Below are 24,187 nucleotides of genomic sequence, written 5' to 3'. Positions count from 1 at the left end.
AGACTAACTAACTTTATTCTAGAGAAACACATCTCTGGGTAGATTCCAGGTTAATGGATTGCGTATTGCTCTTCCCATAACTCTTGTCTGCTCTGGACTCCAATCATGTGGAATCTCAGGCCGGAGAGTGAGTGTTTTTTCGAGTAACAGAAACCTTCAGACAGTTCAGCACATGCTTTTAGAGATGGAAACCCGTGCTCTTTCCTAAAGCTTTATTCAGGCCTGACCTGCATCATGTCAACATGAACAGGACATGATTGCAGACGCATGAGGAGGAGAACGAGAACACTCTAGCTGCAACTCATTATCTTTAACAATGAACACGTTCAAATGACTGAAGCGTGTTTTGCAGAAGCTTTCCAGCTGCACAACAATTTAACAGAGGTAGTTGTCAATCGCAGCTTTTGCTCAATCATGCTTGTATTTCAATTACTCGCCCAGCACTTTAAAGCAGGCTAACTTCCATCCTAATTAAGAAACTACATGAATAGTTGACAATAAAAGAGAGTTATACTTCTTTTGGTCAAATTTTATTTTGATGGTCCGTTTGTTGAATTAAAGTTACATTGTATCTACATGCCAACTAATTCTCATTGGAATATAAGTAGACTGTTTTATATTATCTTTGCCATGTTGACAGTAAATAATATTTCAATAGATATTTTTCAAGACACTTCTATACAGCTTAAAGTGACATTTAAAGGCGTAACTAGGTTAAATAGGTTAACTAGGCAGGTTAGTGTAATTAGGCAAGTTAATGTATAACGATGGTTTTGTTCTGTAGAATATCAAAAAAATATAGCTTAAAGGGGCTAATAATTTTGACCTTAAAAACTGATTTTATTCTAGCTGAAATAAAACAAATAAGACTTTCTCCAGAAGAAAAAAATATTATCAGACATACTGTGAAAATTTCCTTGCTCTGTTAAACATCATTTGGGAAATATTCAAAAAAGAAAAATAAAATCATCAAAGGGGAGCTAATAATTCTGACTTCAACTATATATATATGTGTGTATGTGCTAAAACTACTAAACAGAATAATGCGTCTAGACCTATAATATAGCCTATGAGAGTTAAAAAGAAGATTAGAAAAATTGGAAATTAAAGAAATCAATTAGAATTTAATTAGTCAATGCATAAAGAAGCTTATTCATAATGGATGTTTAATAGATCTGGTATATTTTTATACATTATAGGCTATATTTTAGCTAAATCTGAAAATAGCACTAGCTATTAGATTCACAGTATTATATTGAAAGAAAGACAATAGCGGTCAACAGACTCCCCATCATCAGAAAAGTGGATGAAAATGGACAACACTACGTCTTTTTTTGCTTTGTTTTTTTCCTACTAATGAGGCAGAGAATAGAAGAGATAATAATGTGTTTTTGCAGCATGCTATAATTATTAGAAGTAATAATGGGTTTAGCATTATGTTCCGCTGCTATCTCAGAAATTGTGCTCAAAACAGTTTGTATTCATCTTGTTGGTCACTGCAACCCTGCCCTGTGCCACATGATGCAAGCGGTTGTTACTTCTAGCACAGCAATGTTTTGCTGCTACTTAATATACGAACGTCATACTAATACAGCTAATGAAGACAGGTTTCTACCAGTTTAGAGTGAAGCACAGCTCAATTGTAATCACCTTGAGTGTGACACGAGGACGTTGATAGCATCTTTGACCTGATGGTGAGTTTTCTGTTGCCTGAGCTCCTCACACACCCACAAACCCAGACCGCAGATCGCCACACACCTAAAACACAGTCAAAACACAGCCAGACTGATGCCAGACCAGTGGAGCATATCATTCAATAATAATGATGATGATTTTATTAGTACTGTATATGTTACTCTAAGAGCAGTGTGTAATTAGTCATGTGGTTGTACCTGGCTCCTTCACACGTCTCACTGCGTGCAGTCTTCAAAAGGATGTTCACAAGATAGTCCTACACACAGAGACATAGCAGTTTATGCTAACTCATTGGTTCATGGTTGTTTGTGGTCATAGTGACAGTAGGAATGGCCTTATATATTTGTACGTTATGTTTTGTGTGATAGCAACCACCTGTAATTTGGACATAGCATAACATAAAGCATAGTATAACAAAACATAACAACATAGCATAGCATAGCACAACATACCATGACATGACATAACTTAGTACAGCATAATAGCATAACATAACGTAACATAACATAACATAACATAGCACAACATAAAACATGGCATAACATAACAGAGCATAGCATAGCATAACAAAGCATATCATAGCATAACAAAACATACCATAGCATAGCACAACATAACATGACATGACAACATGGTACAGCATAATATAATAACATAACATATCATAGCATAGCATAATATAACATAACACAGCATAACAGTATAACACAACATAACATCATAACATAACAGCACAACATAACATAACATAACACAACACAGCATAACATATCATAGCATAACATAGCATTGCATAACACAACATAACATAGTACAACATGACAGCATAGCACAGCACAGCATAACAAAACATAAAAGCATAGCATAACATAACATAGCACAACATAACACAGCATAACATAGCATAGCACAACATAGCATATCACAACATAATAGCATAGCACAACATAACATAGCATGACATAACATAACATGACATGACATAACATAGCACAACATAACATATCACAACATAACAGCATAGCACAGCACAGCATAACAAAACATAACAGCATAGCACAACATAACATATCACAATATAACAGCATAGCACAACATAACATAGCATGACATGACATAACATAACATAGCATAACATACCATAGCATAGGACAACATAACATATCACAACATAACAGCATAGCATAACATAGCATGACATACCATAACATAGCATAACATACCATAGCATAGCACAACATGACATATCACAACATAAACATAACATAACATAACATAACATAACATAACATAACATAACATAACATAACAACATAACATAACATAACATAACATACCTAACAACATAACATAACATAATATATTCACTCTTCAAATTTTTTGAGTGTGATACCATTGTAAGACTGATCAATTAGGGAAAATATTTTAAAAATCTGCTTGGGCTGACGTTTTACCAACTCAAAGCTCAAAACTCTTTCAGTAAAGATAAAGTGAGAATATAAGTTAAATAAATTAAATTAAATAAAATTAATAAATAAAAATAAGTCCTCTTTTTTTTGACTGATTCAACAATTTAATTTGGCTACAATTGTTATTATAATTTTATTGTGATTAATAAATAAATAATTAATTTAAACAAAAATAACTGCTATAAAACTAGAAACCTATTGTAACTGTGGTATAAAATACCTGAAAAAAAAATTCTTTGTTATTTTATTGTAAAATTACCATACAAATATTTACATCTAAATATCTTTCTCATTTTAAGCTTTAAAGGGATCATGAACTACCTTCGAATTGAAGAGTTCAGATACAAAACACCTCTAAATGAATATTTTTACAGGCTTCTCTGTATTGGTTCAGTAATTTGACTTTTATGGAAAAGATTAAGTTATTTTTAAATGTCTTTAAAGTGAAATAACTCAATATAAACATAGGAGGCTGAATAAAAGGCTCATTTTTGATGGAAATTTCAGATGGCATAGAGGTTTTAGCAACTGAACTCCTCAATTAAATTTTTGTACTGTTCTCTGAGACCCACTCATAATGTTATCAAAATTATTCATTCCTTAAATCGTAATAATTAAGAACAATTTGTCCATTTTCTGTCCTATTTTGTCCCCTCTGCTTAAAACGCTCTGTTTGAATGGGTGTGCCTAATGTAGACTCAGAATTAAAGCCACAGTTCTGATTGGCTGACAATTTCTCATATTAACAGTGGTGAAGTAAAGTAGGCATATTTAAAAACAACAGCATACCTTCATGTCCTCTTTGCCAACGAGGATATCCTCAGATCCAGGAACAGACTGTAGAGAGGGAATCTGCTGATATAGGTTCGGGAAACCACACCAGCGATCCAAGAACAGCCTGAGCCTCGATCCGTGGAGCCTGACGAGAACATCAATAGAAAAGACACCATGTGAAACTAAAGAAGATGAAGAGTTGGGATGCAGATATAGTTATTCACGCTACCTCAAAGGAGTCTGTGTTGAGAATGCGAGCGGCTGCGGTGATGAAGTCTCCCACCAGCATGGTGAAGCCCGGTAGACCCAGAAAGAAGAAGCGAGGTGAGCACCACCTGATCATTGTGTTCAACACATCCTGGACAAACAACAACAGATCATAACCATGCTTTAGGGTTTAGGACACTTGCCTGTTTGCTAAAGAGGGTTAAACTTTGATCAAATAATATAGCAAAATGAAAAAAAAAATCCCAGCACAGGGTTGCAGCTGGAAGGGCATCCAATGCGTATAACCAACCCCAGGCTCATTCTGAAAAATGTACCTATATAGACGTTTCTGGAAACCACAAAATACGTCCCGACAGCACGTTTTTCTGCAGTTGTTTTTGCGAATCCACGTTGAGGGCCGCTGTGTACGCTTTTTGAGATCTCAATTTTTTACCACGATTTTAGATTTTACCACATTCTCACCCTGCCTATTTACTTGTTTATTTTATTTTTTGGATTCTGTTTTTGTCTTACCTGCTTTCTGGAACCACTCTTCACCGGACTCGACTCCGTCGCCCGTGGTCAACTCCTCTCTGCTGTCCTCAAGTCCGCACGACGTTACATGCGCACGCTAACGGGACAAACTGATGCAGACGGAATGCCGTCATCCGAAGGTAAGCAGTCAGCTGGTAATCACGAAAGGAACGGCGTCACACCCGCCCCGTAGCGTTCGTTTTTAAAAAAGCAAATGCAGCATTAGTACTCCGGCACGTAATTCGCGTTCTCCAGAAACGTTTCGTAAAACAAATGCTGGAATAGTGGGTGGTTCATTCCACTTTGGCAACCCATGATAAATAAGGGACTAAGCTGAAGGAAAATGAATGAATAAATAAAAAATTACCATGTAAATAATGCCTGAATAAATGCTGCCAGCGTGCACATATAACATCACGAGTCTATAAGGTGTGAAACGTTACATAACTCAAAGTGAATGCATAAGTGCTTTATAAACCGTATTCCGTTTCTCTCACATCAGTTTCTTTTAACCACTGAACCATGCGCACAAACAAACAACTTGCATAAACAACACGGCTGCTCCGTAACTGCCAACATTCATCTTCCTTAACTTGAATCCTTTGTAAACACTGTCAGACGAATAGGAAGAAAAAAAAACACAGCAATATAGGCAAAGCCAGCCACATAAAAAAAAAAAGAGTCCTGCTGAGAGCAAGATGTGAAATTGGTGGAAGCGCTGCATCTGCAGGGACATTTACCTCAATTCTGCAATAACTGACCTTTGCACAAGCTTAGGCAACAGTAGTAATAAGCCGCACCCAAACTGCGCGTGATTACCCCAAAATGAGCATTTCTGCAGGAAGCGGCAATCTGCCACAGCGGGACTATTATGCAAGCGGTAACTACAGCACAATCTCAATCTACAGCATGTGTGTGTGTGGCAATTTGACAACAGTTTTAACTAGTACACGCAAGAAAGAACAGTTATATTTACAGTTCACAATTCATCCTTTTAACTGAAAAACTGGATGTGAACTCTTGAACCTTAATGTGAATGAGAACAGTGGAGGTAAAGATCAATATGAGGATGGTCAGAGTGTGTTTTTAGTCAATCCAGCGTGCAGTCCAGCACCTGTTGCTGCTATTGTTGATTTTTCCTGTTTTCTATAGCAGTACGCAAAGATCTGCTTGATCATTAACTACAGGTTCAGCCTTTTCTGTACTGGTTACATTGTCACCCTGGAGCACATACGTATAGGTTAAGTTGCACAGGTATGTTTTTGAGAATAGCCAAACACGAGTTGTTCATTTTAAGCCAAAAAATCATTAGTCTATTAAGTACAGATCATGTTGAGTGAAGTCATTTTGAGTGTCCTCAGTCCTCAGTTTAAATATATCACAATGTAAATTTTGGTTGGTAATTTGCTTTGCTAAGAACTTAAAATTTTAAAAGAGATTCTTCTCAATATTCAGAAGATTTCAGATTTCAAATACACTCAAAGAAATTTACTGTTTGTTCAAAACTAAATTCTTTTATGTATTATTATAGTTTTTATTTTACAATTAATCATAATATATGACCCTGGACCACAAAACCAGTCATAATTCTTTTTAAAGTGAGATTTATACTTCATATAAAAGCTGAAAATATAAGCTTTCCATTGATGTATGTATTTGTCAAAGTAGTATAATATTTGGCTAAGACTACAACAAATATTTGAACATTGGGAATATGAGTGTTTTGAAAAAAGAAAGAAAGACGAAAATCACCTTTAATGTGTCCAAATTAAGTACTTAGCAATTCATATTACAAAACAATAATTAGGATTTGATACATAATTAGGTTTCAATATATTCTAAATAAAAATCAGGTGGCCAAATCTTTTTTTTGGCTACTGAATCTCCCAACAGTGGTAGATGGCTATTGCAGAGAGTGAGGGCGTTTAATAAATTCACCACAGAATAACACTGTTCGTTAAATGAAGTTGGCGGTTCATTAAATAATGAATTTAAATAATTAAGTTTGGCATCACCACACATTTTAACCGACACTGCTGACCACAAACAAACAAACGAAAAAGTGTCACACTTCACAACAATTGGCCCCACTACCTAATGTTGACTAATGCATTTACTAAACTGATCTAATAATGAACAATACTTGTATAGCATTAATTAATCATAGTTCAAAATAATGCATTATTGAAATCTAAAGTCTCGCTTGTTACCATTAGTTAGTCAACATAAACAACTTTATTTCCATTAATTAACACTAACAAAGACGAATAAACGTGTTCATTGTTTGTTCATGTTAGTGAACTGTAAAATGTGTTACTGTGCCAAAAAACCTACTTACTTTATAAGCAGTACAAAACTCTACATGTAAAACCAGGAACAAGTTTGGTGATCCCTGCACTAGAGGATAAGGTCAAATATAAACTTAAGTAAATTCATTCCAAATAATTCCATTTGCTTTTATTACCTGCCTTTATTAAGATATTAACCGTTATTAGCACTTGTGATGTATGATCTCATTTTACATCCCTAACCCACTACCTAAACCTGCTAGCTTATTAACTATTAATAAGGAGCTAATTAGTAGTTTATTCAAGTTAAAGTCTCAGTTAACGGTTTGTAAATTGTGTGAATTGTACATTAAGTAAAGTGTGACCAAAAATAATGATATAACTGTTTTTCAAGCATTTTTTTTTACTTAAGCTTTGGACGTCACAGTGAACAGTTGTTTCTGAGGTGAACTTGAACAGCTTCATCCAGTGAGAGTTAAAACACACACACACACACACACACACACACCACACACGCACACACACACACACACACACACACACACACACACACACACACACACACAAAAGAGATGCACTTTTGCTGTCCCTGAGCTCTATCTGGGCTTCATATCAGGCCTGTGTGGATCTGGAGGGAGAATTCAAGCCACAATCGCACAAATAGAACCTGCACACTTCAAAAAAAGAAGGAAAATAGGGTTAAGGGGAAAAAAGCACTTTTGCTTCCATTCTCGTCCACCTTCTCAAGTTTTCCATTATATCTCTATATTCAGGGAGCTCTTATTTCTTTTTTGGACCTAGATCAAATACAAAGCAAAACAAATAAAGAGAGAGTAGAGATCTGAATGCATTCAGCACATACTGCTTAAAAATCAAGACCAGAGACGAACAAATAAACTGTTTAGCTAAAAGAAGGAAAAAATAAAAAGATGTTGATTGTATACACTGCATAAAATGCTTTTCATACTTGTAATTTTTGTCTTGTTTCCAGTCCAAATGTCTAGAAATTCTTAAATTGAATGTTCTGGATAAGCAGAAAAATATTGTCTTGTTTTCAGAAATAATTAGACAGAATTGAGTAGGTTTTAAATTTGTTTTCATTTTGAAATAAGATTAGTTTTACTTCTGCCCAATCTCTCTGCCCAATCTACAGATTTCCACAGATCTTCAGTAGGTATGGGCGGATCAATCCTGAATTATTGAAGATACTCGTCACAAAACCGTTTGCCACAGTGGCAATACCACCAATATGACAAAATATCTAAAAGCAAAACATCGTCAAGAGCATGATGAAATGCAGCTGAGGCATGCAGAGGAGGTTTCAACGGCACAGCCCCAATCTTCCTGTTTGAGGCAGAGTTCTTTGTCAGAATCCTTTAAGAAATCCGGTCACTATGCAGGTACCAAGTGGGAATTATTTTAATACAAAAAGTTGAGTCGATTTCAATACAGAAAGCCATTTTATATTAAGATTAAATCGGATAAAATGTCCAAATTAACACACAGATGCACACACACACACGCACACACAGATGCACACACACGCACCCACGCATGCACACACACACAAATTATAAATATAATATGCTGAGGGGGAATCATTATTATTTTTTTTTTTTATAATATTATATAATATGAGGGGGAATCCTACTCTAAACTCATAAAAGGAATCATGTGTCTTGTGTTTTATTTACCCTCCTAGGGCTTGAGTGTCCACATACGTGGACAGCACATTTTAGCTCTTAAGTGGCTATTTAAAATACTTTGAATGTTTTATATTGTTACAGACATACAGTGTCATCCCTGCAGCTGTTTTGCAGCATATGAAATGTCCCAAACACTATTTTAACTGTCCAAAATGGGAAAGAATTTAGTTTTTACTCTTTGATAGTCAAAGCAAATTAAAAAAAAAAATTATATGTTAAATATACATTAAAAAACAATCAGGAAAAAGTGTTTATGTAAATTCGGACCACGAGTCCACATATATGGACATAGTATCAAAAGATGTTACTTAGATTTTTATTCTAATTAGGTTCCAATAAGCCCAAATAGCAAAGAGAAATAAAAATGCATGTAAAAAAACACCTTGAGCCTTAAGAGGTTAATAATAATAATAATAATAATAAAGGTGATAAAAACAAAAATCACTATAAATATTTGATTTAAGTATTGGTATCGATATCAATTACGATGATACCCGTCTTGGTAATGGATCGGAAACAAAATTTGTATCGCCCATCCCTAATTTTCAGCCCATCTTAGAGTCAATTTATTTAGTTGTATGTAAATGTGTGTAAATATATATTTTTTCAATTTTTAAATTAATTCAGTAATATTACCGACTAATATGAAACGTTAATATGATTTACTTACAATACAGTTGTAAAGTAATTATTTCAGTCTTTTAATAGTTATATGGTAGATATATTATATAAGAGACTTTCTTTGTTAACCAAATAAATTAGCTAATGGGATTGCATTGTAAACATTAAATAAAAGTAAAACAAATTATAATTATTTATTAACATATTGTTTTTAGTTATGATACACTCAAAATGATTCCACATAAATCTGCAGATTTTTACAAATAGTCTGCGAAGAAATAGCAAAAAATGCCTGCAGATTCCGTCTAGCCTTACCCATTGGTAGATTATTTGGCTTGTTGTAAGGAAGAAAAAAAATCACTTCATTTTTTGTCTAATTATTTCAGAAAACATGACAATATTTCTGCTTGTCTAGAAAATTCTTCTTGATATAAATTTTTTGGGATATTTGGACTAGAAACAAGACAAAACATGTTGTGTGCAGTGTGTTTAACCACAGTTAGATAACAGATGTTGTCTTCTGATGATGGAATAATGATTGGATATTTAGACCCCACAGCCACCCACTCACCCTAATATTTTTCTTGTTAAAGTACATTTTTTTTTATTAAATTTATTATTATTAATGTTATTATTTAGATTTTTTCTCTACTTTTGTAATGGGGTGTAATCGCTTTGTATGCAAGTGCTGTATAGGTTTGTACAGGGTGTCACATCTGTTATGTGGTTGTGTACATTGTGTTATAATGGAAATCAATAAAATGTACTGTATTTGAATAGAAAAAAGCATTTTCTGTCTAGAGAACTAGTCCGCTTCAAATACTTATTACTGCATTACAAGTAAGACAGTTGCTCCATCTAGTGGTCACATCTGTGAATGTTTTGTTTGATAATGTAAGGAACATTCTAAGTTTAATACTTCTGCTCTCTTAAAGGACAATTTCAGACTGTCAAAATAATTTGGACTACAAAAAAAGTTATCGGCGTTACAGTGGCTCAGTGGTTTTACTGTCGCCTTAGAGCAAGAAGTGTGACAATTTCTGCATTTCCTCTGTGGTGTTTGCATGGTCTCCCTGTGTTTGCGTTGATTTCCTTCCGGGTGCTCCAGTTTACCCCACAGTCCAAAGACATGAGCTATAAGTGAACTGGATGAGCTAAATTGACCACAGTGACCCATAATCATTAAGCAGAAATAAAAAAAAAACTTCAAATTACTGCTGTAACTGTAAAACTAAGTACACTCCAATATCTTTATTAAATGATTGCAAAAAAAAAAAAAAACTACCTGATCATCGCTTGTGAATCCTTTATGCATGACATGGTATCGATGCACCAGGAAGTCACTGTTGGCAGCACGTCTTGATGTTTGGTCATCATCTCACAGATCAGCTTATACGCCCTGTAGTTTCCCAGCCTTGAACTCTGACGGCAGCATGGTCGCCTAAATACATACACATCATAGGACATTAAATATTCCATTAGCTCATTCCTGTTCATCTATCGAATATGCTTATAAAATGATATAATATACTACCCGTATCAGTACATAGTGCTATTAAAACTATTGGTGAAACAAAAATAGTTTTTGTTTAAAGAAATGTTTAAGAAAGACACATTTCACATTAGTGCTGATACTAGTTTGTTTGTTTGTGTTTAGCGGACATGCGAGTCATTTTCATGGCGGAAGAAGTATAATGGAGACATTCACTCAAAGGCTACTTTATTAGGTACACCTGTCCAACTGCTTGTTGAGACAAAATTTCAATCAGCCAATAACATGGCAGCAACTCAATGCATTTAGGCATATATAGACATGATAAAGTCGATCTGCTGCAGTTACAAACCGAGCATTCAGAATGGGAAGAAAGGTGATTTAAGTGACTTTGAACGTGACATGGTTGTTTGAGGGCTCTTATTGTTATATTGACTCTCATTCAAAGTCTGGGCTTGGTAATTACTATTTTATTGTAGTAATATTCTGAAATATTATTGAAAGAAACTGTTTTATGTTGAAAATGTATTAAAATGTCACACTGCATCACTTCAAAAATAAAAAGCTAAATATTAAGTCTTCTAAGATACAGATAAAGTAAGAATTTTAGCCCTGCTGAATTATTAGCCCCACCTGCATTTTATTTCCCCAATTTCTGTTTACAGAGAGTAGATTTTTTTTCAACACATTTAAAAACATAATAGTTTTAATAACTTCTAACTGATTTCTTGTATCATTGCCATGACGACAGTACATCCTGTAATATTTTACTAGATATTTTTCAAGACACTAATCTTCAGCTTAAAGTGATATTAAAGGCTTAACTAGATTAATTAGGCAAGTTAGGGTAATTAGGCAAAGCATTGTATAACAATGGTTTGTTAAATTGCTTAGGGTGGCTAATAATGTTGACGTTAAAATGATTTTTAAAAATAAAAAACTGCTTTTATTCTAGCTAAAATAAAACAATTTAAGACTTTCTCCAGAAGAATAATGAAAAAATATAATAAAAAAATCTAATAATTAAATCTAATAATAATTTTTTCTCTAATACAGAGGGATAATAATTTTGACTTCAATTGTATAGCGTTTAAAAATAAATCAAACACCATTTTTATTGCACTGCATTCAATATTGTAAGCATTCTTCAAAAGAATCTTGTGACAAGATTATTTATTGTTATTTTTGACCAATTAATGCATGCTAACTAAAAAATATTAAGTTCATTGCACACAGACTCAGAATTTAGTTTACGTATACGAATATGACAAAAACGCATTCGGACTTGATTGTGCAAAGACACTTTGAGTCAAATACTTAAAAATAATAATCTGATCATAATTGAGAGAACGTTCCTGCTCTAGTTTGAGTGTTTTACCTTAAAGAGCCAGGAGGCCAGCATACGCAGAGGAGGGATGAACAAGGGTTTGACCATGGCTGTGTCTGAATCCACTCTGATCCCAAGATTATCTCTGATCTGAAACAGAACAACAAGAAATCCTCATCAACCTTCTGCATTTAGTCTTGAAGTTGACTTCAAACAATGGCTGACAATACATATTCAAACAGAAAACAGTTACTGTTACAATATTTCAGAATATTATTGTTTTTACTGTATTTTCGATCAAACAAATGCAGATTATGAGGGAATCTCACCTTGGCCAGCTTGTGCCAGAGCTCATAGAGGTAACTGAAGACCTTAGCGTGGATGCGGGCACAGCGGATGCTGTTCACGTCACCAAGAATACCCAGAATCCTCCTCCAGAGAACGAAGGCCGAGTCTGCATGCCAACCGGTCAAACTGCCACCGGCGATAATGCTGACGTCGTCAGCCAGAAACTCACTGCTGTCTGTGAGGATGACCAAACACACACAGACAGAAAGGTTACATTATGTGAAGTAAAACAAACACACAAAGAATGTTTTTTTTTTTTCTGTTAAGCCCAAGACACACCAAGCTAATGTCAAAGAGATTTTTTAACAACTGTGTAGTTTGGCTGCATCTGGGCCAAAAAGCTGGATGGGAACTCACCAAACAGACAACAGCTAACTGAAACGAGAAAGTGATATCTGCATCTGCAATAAGCGGGTTGCACACCGAATGCGCCGCCCTGCACCACGACACAGCACGCACATGACAGTTGGAAGTATCGCACACCAGACGCGCACATTCGAATGTTACTTAATATGTAACTATTCAGATGGCGCTCTGTGGCGCGGCAGAAATATGAACAGTGTCCTGAGTAGCTGGGTGCCGCAGACAGCCACTGACTTGCGGCACCAGTGTGCATACCCTGATAGAAATCTATGTATAGAATTATAAAATGCATGGTGTTGCGTGGTGTGGCACAGTGCCGAACGGCATATCCGGTGTGCGACCCCCTTTAGAGGATGCACTTCTCTATACCCGCAGGTGACGGAATTTCAATTAATCACAGAGTCAAACTATCCACAAAACATTTTAAGACCCTGCAGCTCTCCAAAAACAAAGCCAATTAAAGCTGCAAGCAGTGATGAAAGGGACCTTACACCTGGGTTCACCGCCACCCAGTACCTTAGGATGACAGAGAACAGTGGACAATGATAATTTAAGCTGATATACATTTAAAAAAACTTCACAGGATTATGCCAAATCTCCTTCTGTCAGCAGGTGGCGCTATGACTATGACTCAATATAGGCAGATCGGACATTGTGTGGCTGAGTTAGAAGTACTTTGTCTTCCATGCTGTTACACTGTCCACGACAGACATGCCCTTAGACGAAAAGTCTAGATCTTTACAATTTAACATCGCAAAGGCCTTCTAACTAAACTAATTGACATGGATTCGATCTGATAAATTTTCTAATAGGAGGTTGTTACAGTGTAAAATGTAATTTCCTGTTTCCAGCAGGTAGCGCTATGACTGTAACTAGATATTGACATGTAAAAATGTTCAGTTCAGGACTCTTATTAAACATTTGAATTTTGAGGCATATCAGACAATGCATGCCTGAGTTATAACAATTTCCTATTTTGTGGCGAAATGTCAAAAGTTTGTGAGGCCGCCATGGACATGCCCTTTAACAAAAACTCTAGATCTTCGCAATTTAACATCGCCAAGGCCTTTAGATGACAATACCCAATTTTGGTGTTGATCTGATAAAATCCCTAGGAGGAGTTCATTAAAATATAAGACCTGGCAATGGCAAAAACTGCACTTTTTTTTCGCAGTGTTTGATGTGCGTGACAATTTTTGTACATATGCATGAAACATAGCTCGGAGCACTTCCGTCAAATGTGCATAGGTGGAGCTGTCAATCCAATTTGGCACACCCACTTCTGAAACCTATAAGAAACGTCAATTTTCGCCACTTCTGCTGCAAGTGCAAAGTTTTGTCAGTTTTCGAGCATCTTTAGACCCTCAAAAATGCGAGAGCAATTCCAATGGGACCTACGCACCATTGCTGCTCGCTTCCTAAATATTGAGCCTTGTAAGATATAAAGTTAGATATAAAATGTCGAGATTATAGTTGACTAGTGGCCACAGTTCTGACCACATGAGATTTGTGGAGTCACTGCAAATTTATAAATAAAAAAACTTAAAAATAATGAAGTGAAATGTTATCTGCTGCCTATGTTTTAAAGGCTTGTTGACTGTGTAAGCATTTCAAGAGAGTTTAAAGCATTTAAGCACAAAATATGTACCTTTATAAAAGATGTAAACTTTAATAAAGATATATTGTATTGAAAAAGTAATAATAATGTTAATAATTCCTTATAATTATATAGCACTTTTCTGCACATCCAAAGCGCTTTACACATTTTTTAAGGGTAATCTCTTCATCCACCACCAGTGTGCAGCATCCACCTGGATGACACAACAGACTGTACTAGACAGCACAAAACACACCAGCTGATTGGTGTAGAGGAGATGAAGCCAATTATAATATGGAGATAGTTAGGAGGTCATGACGGACAGAGGTCAGAGGACAAAATAGGTCAGGATGCCGGGGTTAAACCCCGACTCTTTTTCGAAGGACATCCTGGGATTTTTAACGACCACAGACAGTCAGGACCTCGGTTTAACATCTCATTCGAAAGGCGGTGCTCACTGAACAGTATGGAGTCCCCGTCAATATACTGGGGCATTAGGACCCACACAGACTGCAGATTGAGCGCCTCCTGCTGGCCTCACTAACACCACTTTCAGCAGCAACCTAGCTTTTCCATCTGGTCTTCCATCCAGGTGCTGACCAGCGCAGCCCTGTTTAGCTTCAGTGAGCGACCATGTGAGAGTTGCAGAGAGCTAGCTGCCAGCCAATACTATATTCTACTATGAATTGTACAACATAACATAGTATGAATTGTTATTTTACATTTGATTACTTAATTTCTGTACCTGAATAATATTTGACCCATACAGCACCGTTTATTTCACTTTTATCTTTGCTCTACTGTATTTGTCTGTCCTTGTAATTTATTTATTATATTTTATGCGTGAATCACTCCCTACAGCAGGGCTATTCAATTAGTTTGTCATGGGGCCAGCTCATCAAATGCATCCCAAAAGAGAGGCCGCAGAGATATGACTTGCAACATGAGTGATGACACAACAGCATATAAGAGCCCATACAGTATGTTTTACTTTTGCTCCTTAAGACACCCACATTGTATTTTTCTACATTAAAATATTAATACATTGTATTTTGAAACTACATAACATCACTGCATTGTACATTGCGGCTTTTTTTTTTTACAAACATCCATTTCAAAGCATAACAAAAGCAGTGAATTGCTTAAGTAGGTTTCTTCTACATTCAGACACATTCATATGTTATGTTTTGAACTGCATAACAATTAGGGATGCAAAAATTATAGATTTTGCTTGTACGATTATATAGTCTGATGGTTTCATGGTTATCACGTCTAATGTAAATTTAAGCTTTATATTAGGTAAGCATTTAAATGAACTGTTGTTATCATCTGCGTCCATATATACATAATCTTTTTTTATAATTTATAATAGTTTGTCTAACATATCTTTTGTGTACATTGCACTGAAAGCCACACACAACTCTCACCACTACGGCCTGAGATGTATTCTACTCAATGCATCTGGAAGGCGCAAGCTCATCGCTCCACTTGCGCATGCATTTTGGCATATATTCTAATATTGGAAATAACGAACTTGCGCACGGAAAAGACGTGATATGTGAATGGCCCGCTGCTATAGTTATTCCAGTGTGTGTGCGTATTAGCCTCGCTATAAGCTCGGAACTTTAAACTAGCACACAGCTGGCATAACTTTGTTTAGTTGCAGCAGGTTCGTTCCGTGCAACAGAAACGCGGCATTGAGAAGCCTTTAAGCTTAAGTATCCAAATGTTTTCGGCTGCTTGTGTCACTGGCTTATTGTCAGGTGACTCGCGATCAGCGCAGCCTTCAACTGCAGCTTTTGCTGTATTGAACAGACGTGCATCCCTTCATAACTATAGTGGCCATTTTTCGACTGAACTAAATTTATTTTTGATGCCTTGGTCACACTATTTGGAGGGCCGGAACAAATTGCCCCGGGGGCTGCCAATTGAATAGCCCTGCCCTACAGAATCATTGCGATTAATCCAAATGAATGAATTCTTTTCAAAAAGAGCTATTTCAAGATGTGAGATTGTTTTGCTGTTAGCAGAATATTGTGGAAAAACAAAACGTTGTCATGTCAGACTTTTTCGAAATCATGCTCTTGCAGCATTTTATTTATTATTCTTTTTTTTTTTTATTTACACCTTTATCGTACCTGGAAAACCTCTTGATATTTGTAATCTCTTTTTCAAAAGTGTCCTGAACAAACAAACTATAATCAACACAGCTACAGATCAAAATTAATCAAGACAAAACGCAGTTAAAAAAAATACATCAAATAACTTTACCACCAAAAAAATAACCAGGTTACAAATAAAATAGGCAACAAGATAATGAATTATTTTGAGAAATAACAAGTGACAACAAAAATATCTGTCAGCAAACAGCATTTCGCATGAGGGTTTGAGGGATGGAGGAAGAGTGAACACAGATGATGAGGGATGATGAGTGCAATACCCAGATGCTGAGGCATATTCATGGCATCCTCCAGGAGCTGAGGGCCCTCACAGCAGCCATGAGGCACCAGGAGAGCCGGAGACACTGGGGGAAAGTGAGGAGACCCTACACACACATACACACACAACACAACACAACACGGTGAAGGATGGGAGCATGGTGGACACACATTTATATGAACACACTTTCAGACACACTCTGAAATCCACAAGCAAACTAATATAACGCTGTGATTCTGACATTTATTTTAACGGATAATTCAATCAAAAAATAAATAAATAAATAAATTGCCGTTAATTTCCATCTCCTCTGTTTATCCCAGATGTAGACGATGTTCTTCCATCAGTAGAACATTACAGAGGATTTATAAATGAAACTGTGATCCTTGGTTATTGCTATTATGCAAGTCAATGGATATCAATTATTTAAGAGTCAATAATGATAAAAAAGCCTTTACAGGCAAAATGAAAATGAATACTTGTCTGATGACACACTGAGGCTATGTTAATTATAACAGCCAATTTAAATTTAGCTCTGAGTCTTTTGACTCCATCCATTTGCTTTTAGTCTTATGAATCATTGTAGTTTTAGCCTAGTTTTAGTAGACTAAGGGAGCATTCACATACAGTATCATGTCTTCAGTTCATTATTTCTGATGGAAGTGCATTTTCCAGGCGTATTCAGTTGAAAACATCTCAACTTTTCAGAATGTCAAGTCATTTGTCTAGAACTAACCAATCAGCTTCATGCTTTGTACTACGGAGTATACACATTTCGGTAATAACGGTAGACTAATTACCTCAGACAAACACAGAACACCCAAACACTGCAGTGTTTTGTAATTTTCTCCATAAATAAAACTTGTATTAGAGCTGCAGCAATGGTTTGTCAGTTTGTCTTCCTGAAAATGCATTGAAAATGGTGAAGGAAGTGATGCACCTCACGATTTCCACATGTTTTTAGACATGATCTGTGAACGGTCCCGAAAAGTCACGTTTTTTTTAAATAGTTTTATTAAAAGAAAACTTTTCATATTAGCAATTATATTATTAATAATTAAAGCTACAACTAATCTACTCATTCTAAAACTACTATTCTTGTATCAAATGAGATGTTTCTTTTCATTTAAGATTTATCTGTACATTATTGTGGAGTATTGGTCAGAGTACATTAGGATTGACTATTAACTCTAAAGCTGCAATTTTGCCATTTTCAATTGACCCTTCGCTAAGCCACACCCGAAAACCGCCACACACCAATGGTGGCTTAGCTATGCACAGGAGGCCTGTCAAGCTTTCGAGCGAGAGAAACAAGCCAAAGCATATGGATTGTGCAAATCTGATACCAGTATCCTAAAAGTTTGGACGGGATGGTAGATTTTTTTTTCCTTTTCAAAACCTAAAACCCAAGGGAATGAATGCCAGCGTAAATGAAGCTGTGTGAGGGGCCGTAAAAGCAGCACAATCCAGTCATATTTCCATCTGTTTCCAGCTACGAATGTTGTGATTACATATTAACAGAACAAAACAAAGATATGATCACAAACTGAGCACTTACAATCAATATACTTCACCCGCAGCTGTTTTTTAGTCATTTGTAACCCTCATGTCCATGTACCCTGATGAAAAAAACAGCTTAAACCAGCCTTAGCTGGTTGGCTGGTTTTAGCTGGTCGACCAGCCTGGTTTTAGAGGGGTTTTAGCCATTTCCAGGCTGGTTTCCAACCTGGTCTTAGCTGGTCGTGCTGGAAGATGACCAGCTAAAACCAGCTTGACCAGCCAAAACCAGCTTTGTCCAGCTTAAACCAGGCTGGTTAAGCTGGTTTTAGCTGGTTATTAAGACCAGGCTGGAAATGGCTAAAACCCCTCTAAAACCAGGCTGGTCACCTAGCTAAAACCAGCCAACCAGCCTAGGCTGGTTTAAGCTGGGTTTTTTTTTTCAGTAAGCCTACAAATCACCAATGTTTTCGTCTGTCTTTTGAAGATTTAGTCATTGGTGATGACGTTATAGCGGGTAAGTGTCTGCTTTTATATTTGGTGTCTGATTAACATTTGCTGGTAGGGAAACTCTATTTGTTCACTTCTGCTATTGATACTTTGAGTTGCATTTCAATGTATTTATCTTTTCCACTTAACTGCAAATTAGAATAGAAACTGTATAAAGAGCACACAAACATATTGACAGTTATAGGTACTGTACATTGTTATTGGTCAATGATGCTAATATTCAGCACAAATCCATCAATTTCCCCTTTCTGGCTGCTCTTTCTATGAATGAATTATGTAAAAGCTCTGTCCATGTGTGTTTCCTCATCGGTTAGTAACATTATATTATATTGCACAACAATTATTCTATCAGGCTTTTTGGCTAAAAAAGAGAATTCACAGTTTAATTTGTTATTATTAGATTAGTTTTAAATTTCACCTATCCTGCTGAGCATGAACTAAGCTGTTGAATGGTCAGCGTATGAGGCGGATAGGTATTAGCTTCAATTTTGATTCAATTATTTTCTAATCGGTTGCATTTTAAGTTGTGAATATACTCCTGTAATGCAGTATGCAGTCCTTTCTTGTCTGGCTTTCTCAGATATCTCACCTGTTCGCCAAAAATGACTAATCATATGCCTGGGAATGTCTGACACTGGCGCATACACATAGTAATGGACGTGTCAGGCACAAAAGCTTGACAGGTGTAGCAACAGTAGCTAAGGAGGACGGGGCTTAGCGAAGGGTCAATTCAGATCTGTCAGACTTGTAAATTCAAAAAAACTGTTTATTTTACAAGACAACAGCCCCTTTTTTATACATCCAGACCTTTCCGGAAAATTACCGAAGATTTTCCAGAAAGGAATCATGTGTGAACATGCTCTTTTTGAAAATACCGGTAAATTTGTTCAGGCAATTTTCCGGAAAGATAAGTTGTAACATTACCGGTAATTTGCTGGAATGCTGCTCTGTGTGAACGCAGAAAGAAAATTGCCGGAAAGAGCACGTTCACGATTAAAACGTGCTGATGTGAGATGTCTACTCTAGCCAATCAAAACATTCAGACGCATTCACATCCACACTGTTTATGAAAATATAAGCCTTTGAATATTTTTCCAGACACATTTAGCTGCTGGATGTCAGATAACTTTTCTATGTTCCTTCTAAATGCCAACTGTGTAAAAAATTATCGATAAAATGATGATACATATTATGTACATCTCGACACGTGTTTTTCCACGTTTTCATCGAAGTTGTTATCAATACTTATCCATCCATCAAATGTGTAAATATTTAGCTGCGGTTTACACTTTTGCCTTTGAATGTCTCTGGGACAAAGCAGCTGCATGAATGCTAAAGCTTTAAATAAAAGTGAAACCATAAAGAAAAGGCTGACCCCTTCTATGTTTACAAATACAAGCGCTGCTGTTTATAGGTCATTTCTAGTTAATGATGTCATAATTTACCAGTATTTTTTTAAATGGATGTGTGAATGGTCTTTTCCGAATAAATTCCGGAATGTTCTTGCCTGTGTGAACAGCACATGTTTTAATTTACCGGTAAAGTCATCTTGGTAATTTTCCGGATATTTATCACTGTGTGAAAGGGGCTAATGCATTGTCAAGAGCCATGGGCATTCTTTTTTCTTTTTTCTTCTTTCTTCTCCAAAAGCAGGTCATCTACACCACTTATGAAGGAGTTCATTATTAGCAGTTTTTAATTTTTAGGTGAACCCTGTAACTTGGCCACTGACTTCAACAACATACTTCATTCGGAAATGTAAACTTCAGGATTCCAGATTTCCAGTTTTCTTTCTCTTTAAATAACTTTAATCACTTAAAATGTACTGGAAAAAAATTAAGGATAAAATCTGCATATATCCAGGTTTTCCAACACTGTCTAGAGAAAACATGTGGAGTGTGGAGAGGATTAAAATCGTATCTAGATTGGTTTTTATTTTATTAAGTTTATTTATTTATTATTAAACTCTTATGGGATTTGTCCAGCTTAGACAAGAAAAAAAAGACAATTTGATTTTTTTTTAAATATATTAATTCACCACTGGCTTGATACAAAATGTGGTGCTTTTCTGCATTTATTTATTTATTTAACAGTTTAATAGAAGAAATGTGCAGCTTTGCTTGTTATTTAGCAATACTAAAATGATAGTTGTGTAAATTGCTTCCTTATCCTCATTTGTAAGTCGCTTTGGATAAAAGCGTCTGCTAAATGACTAAATGTAAATGTAAAACGTAAATATATACAATATAAGTACATTTAAAATAAATTATTATTGAGATGAATTATAGATTTTAGTCTGTGTGCGAAACACTGGGCTAGCCAATCAAAAGTTTAGCTTTTTTTTAGCATGATGTGCTGCATTCGTCATCTTACATTCAAAACACTGAGAGTGAAGCAATGGGCAACAACAACAAACACATGGAGAAACAACACAGCAGTCGATCCTGTGTTTAGGGTATACTGCAGGACACAGATGTGGACAGTGGAGAGCAGGATGAAGGCTCAGAGTTCTGGGGAGATGCTGTACCTGCCAGTGCTTCAGTGTGGCTGAGCAGGAGACTCCTCTGGCTCACCGTGTCCGCCGTAACACTCATGCTCATGCTCACGTCTTGAGTCGAGGGAGAGTCCGGCTCTTCCTCCAGCGTGTGCCACGACAGCAGACCCACTTCAGCCTCATTCAGATAGCCATTGGACGTCTCACTACTCACGCTCTCACCTGAACACACACATACACACACAGATCATGTTAATTCATGCATTCATTCATCAATGCATTTATATCGAATATCAAAAATTGATTCAGATTTTCTAGTTGTCTTCTTAACAGAGTGCCCTCTGTTTATCAGAGGAGATTTACTACTAATCACATAGTCGTGTATCCCTGAAAAGATGCAAATAAAAATTTTATAAACTTACTAAAATGTGATTTCAAATTTACTCTGATTTACTGTGCAGACCTAGTATTTCAATTCAATTCAATTCACCTTTATTTGTATAGCGCTTATACAATGTAGATTGTGTCAAAGCAGCTTCACATAAAAGGTCATAGTAAATTGGAACAGTGTAGTTCAGTTTGTAGTGTTTAAGTTCAGTTCAGTTTAGCTCAGTCCAGTGTGGTTTAAAAATCACTACTGAGAGTCCAAACACTGAAGAGCAAATCCAACGATGCACAGCTCTACAGATCCCAAACCATGCACGCCAGTTGCGACAGCGACGACGGCAAAAAAAACTTCACCAATTGGCGAAAGTGAAGAACAAAACCTTGAGGGAAACCAGACTCAGTTGGCCACGACCATTTTAATTTCTCCGCTGGCCAATCGTCTTTTGCAGAGCTGCAGGATATATATAAAGTTAGGTCCATAAATATTTGGACATTGACACAATTCTAACATTATTGGCTCTATACAACAATCCAATGAATTTGAATTGAAACAAACAAGATGTGCTTTAACTGCAGACTGTCAGCTTTAATTTGAGGGTATTTACATTTCTGTGCCTCCCACTTGTTAAGGGACCAAAAGTAATTAGACAGAATAATAACCATAATTAAAACTTTCACTTTTTAATACTTGGTTGCAAATCCTTTGCAGTCAATTACAGCCTGAAGTCTCGAACGTATGTCTTCAGTTCCTGCTTGTTCTTGGGGCATTTTCCTTTCAGTTTTGTCTTCAGCAAGTGAAACGCAAGCTCAGTCGCATAGCATTACACTTATTTCATTGCACAAAATTTTTGGTTGCTTTTGCAGTATGCTTTGTGTCATTCTCCATCTGCACTGTGAAGCACCGTCCAATGGGTTTTAAAGCATTTGGCTTAATATGAGCAGAAAATATAGCCTGAAACACTTCAGAATACATCCTGCTGCTTTTGTCAGCAGTCACATCATCAATAAATGCAAGAGAACCAGCTCCATTGACAGCCATACATGCCTACGCCAGGTCACTACTACCACCATGCTTCACTGATTAAGATCATGAGCAGTTCCTTTCCTTCTCCATATTCTTCTCTTCCCATCACTCTACAAGTTGATCTTGATCTCATCTGTCCATAGGATGTTGTTCCAGCATTGTGAAGGCTTTTTTAAAACTGTAATCTGGCCTTCCTATTTTTAAGGCTCACTAATGGTTTACATCTTTTGGTGAACCCTCTGTATTCACTCTGGTGTAGTCTTCCTTTGATTCTCTTGAGTGTTCCTTATCTGGCCAACTGTTGTGAAGGGTGTTTTCTTCACCAGGGAAAGAATTCTTTGGTCATCCACCACAGTTGTTTTCCGTGGTCTTCCGGGTCTTTTGGTGTTGCTGAGCTCACTGGTGCAGTCTTTTTTTTTTTAAATAATGTTCCAAACAGTTGTATTGGCCATGCCTAAAGTTTTTGCTGTCTTTCTAAGGGGTTAGTTTTGTTTTTTCAGCCTAACAATAGATTGTTTGACTCACAGTGACAGCTCTTTGGATCTCATCTTGAGAGTTGACGATAACATATTGCAAATGCAGATACCACACTCGAAATGAACTCTGGACCTTTTATCTGCTCATTGTAATTGGGATAATGAGGAAATAACATACACTTTGCCATGGAACAGCTTAGAAGCCAATTGTCGAATTACTTTTGGACCCTTAACAAGTGGGAGGCACATATGAAAACTGTTGTAATTCCTACAGCATTCACCTGATTTGGATGTAAATACCATCACATTAAAGCTGACACTCTGCAGGTAAAGCACATCTTGTTCCTTTCATTTCAAATCGATTTTTTTGGTGTATTTAGAGCCAAAAATGTTAGAACTGTGTCGACGTTCAAATATTTATGGACCTACAGTAACTGTATATAGCATTTCTCTATGTCAGCACACTTGGATCATACTCTAGTTTCTTAGTCATGACATAGTTTAGTTTTTATAGTCATCAATATGTAGAGCTAAATTTATATCTGCGTCATCGTGACTACGGAATGATTCATGTTTGACCAGAAAAATAGAAAGTATCAGTAGAGATTATGGTGCAGCACTAACTTTTCTCTCTAAGTTTCATCTTCAGGAAAGCTGGAGCTCCTTCTGCTGGATAATCCAGATCTGCTGGACTGTTGCTTCGCTCGATCAGAATCTGACAACACACATAAAACTTTAATACATGCTGAATGAGTGTAGGAATGCCAATGAGATGATACTGACCATTGGAGCGTCGCTCTCTCTCGTCCCTGCAGAGCTGCTTTCCGACACAGATGATCTGGCCAGATCCATACTCTCATCTTTCCTCTGACCTGCATTTGATAGACATATACAGTACCACATAATACACAACACACAACCACCAACTGTCTAGAAAAT

General features: G+C 36.3%; 1 protein-coding gene across 1 annotated transcript in view; it reads right to left on the bottom strand.

The window, feature by feature from the left end:
- ralgapa2 (Ral GTPase activating protein catalytic subunit alpha 2) overlaps nt 1-24,187 on the bottom strand; it is a 322,593-nt gene that overhangs the window by 145,331 nt on the left and 153,075 nt on the right. The window contains 15 exon segments of the mRNA XM_056477537.1: nt 1,651-1,664; nt 1,667-1,758; nt 1,893-1,951; nt 3,954-4,037; nt 4,039-4,083; nt 4,168-4,296; nt 10,580-10,641; nt 10,644-10,692; nt 10,694-10,735; nt 12,165-12,263; nt 12,443-12,636; nt 16,862-16,966; nt 21,395-21,583; nt 23,873-23,963; nt 24,032-24,120. Of these exon segments, the coding sequence (XP_056333512.1) occupies nt 1,651-1,664; nt 1,667-1,758; nt 1,893-1,951; nt 3,954-4,037; nt 4,039-4,083; nt 4,168-4,296; nt 10,580-10,641; nt 10,644-10,692; nt 10,694-10,735; nt 12,165-12,263; nt 12,443-12,636; nt 16,862-16,966; nt 21,395-21,583; nt 23,873-23,963; nt 24,032-24,120 (1,343 nt within the window).

Source organism: Danio aesculapii, chromosome 17, assembly GCF_903798145.1.
Source record: "Danio aesculapii chromosome 17, fDanAes4.1, whole genome shotgun sequence".
NCBI lineage: Eukaryota > Metazoa > Chordata > Actinopteri > Cypriniformes > Danionidae > Danio > Danio aesculapii.
This window is presented reverse-complemented; position numbering and strand designations above follow the sequence as displayed.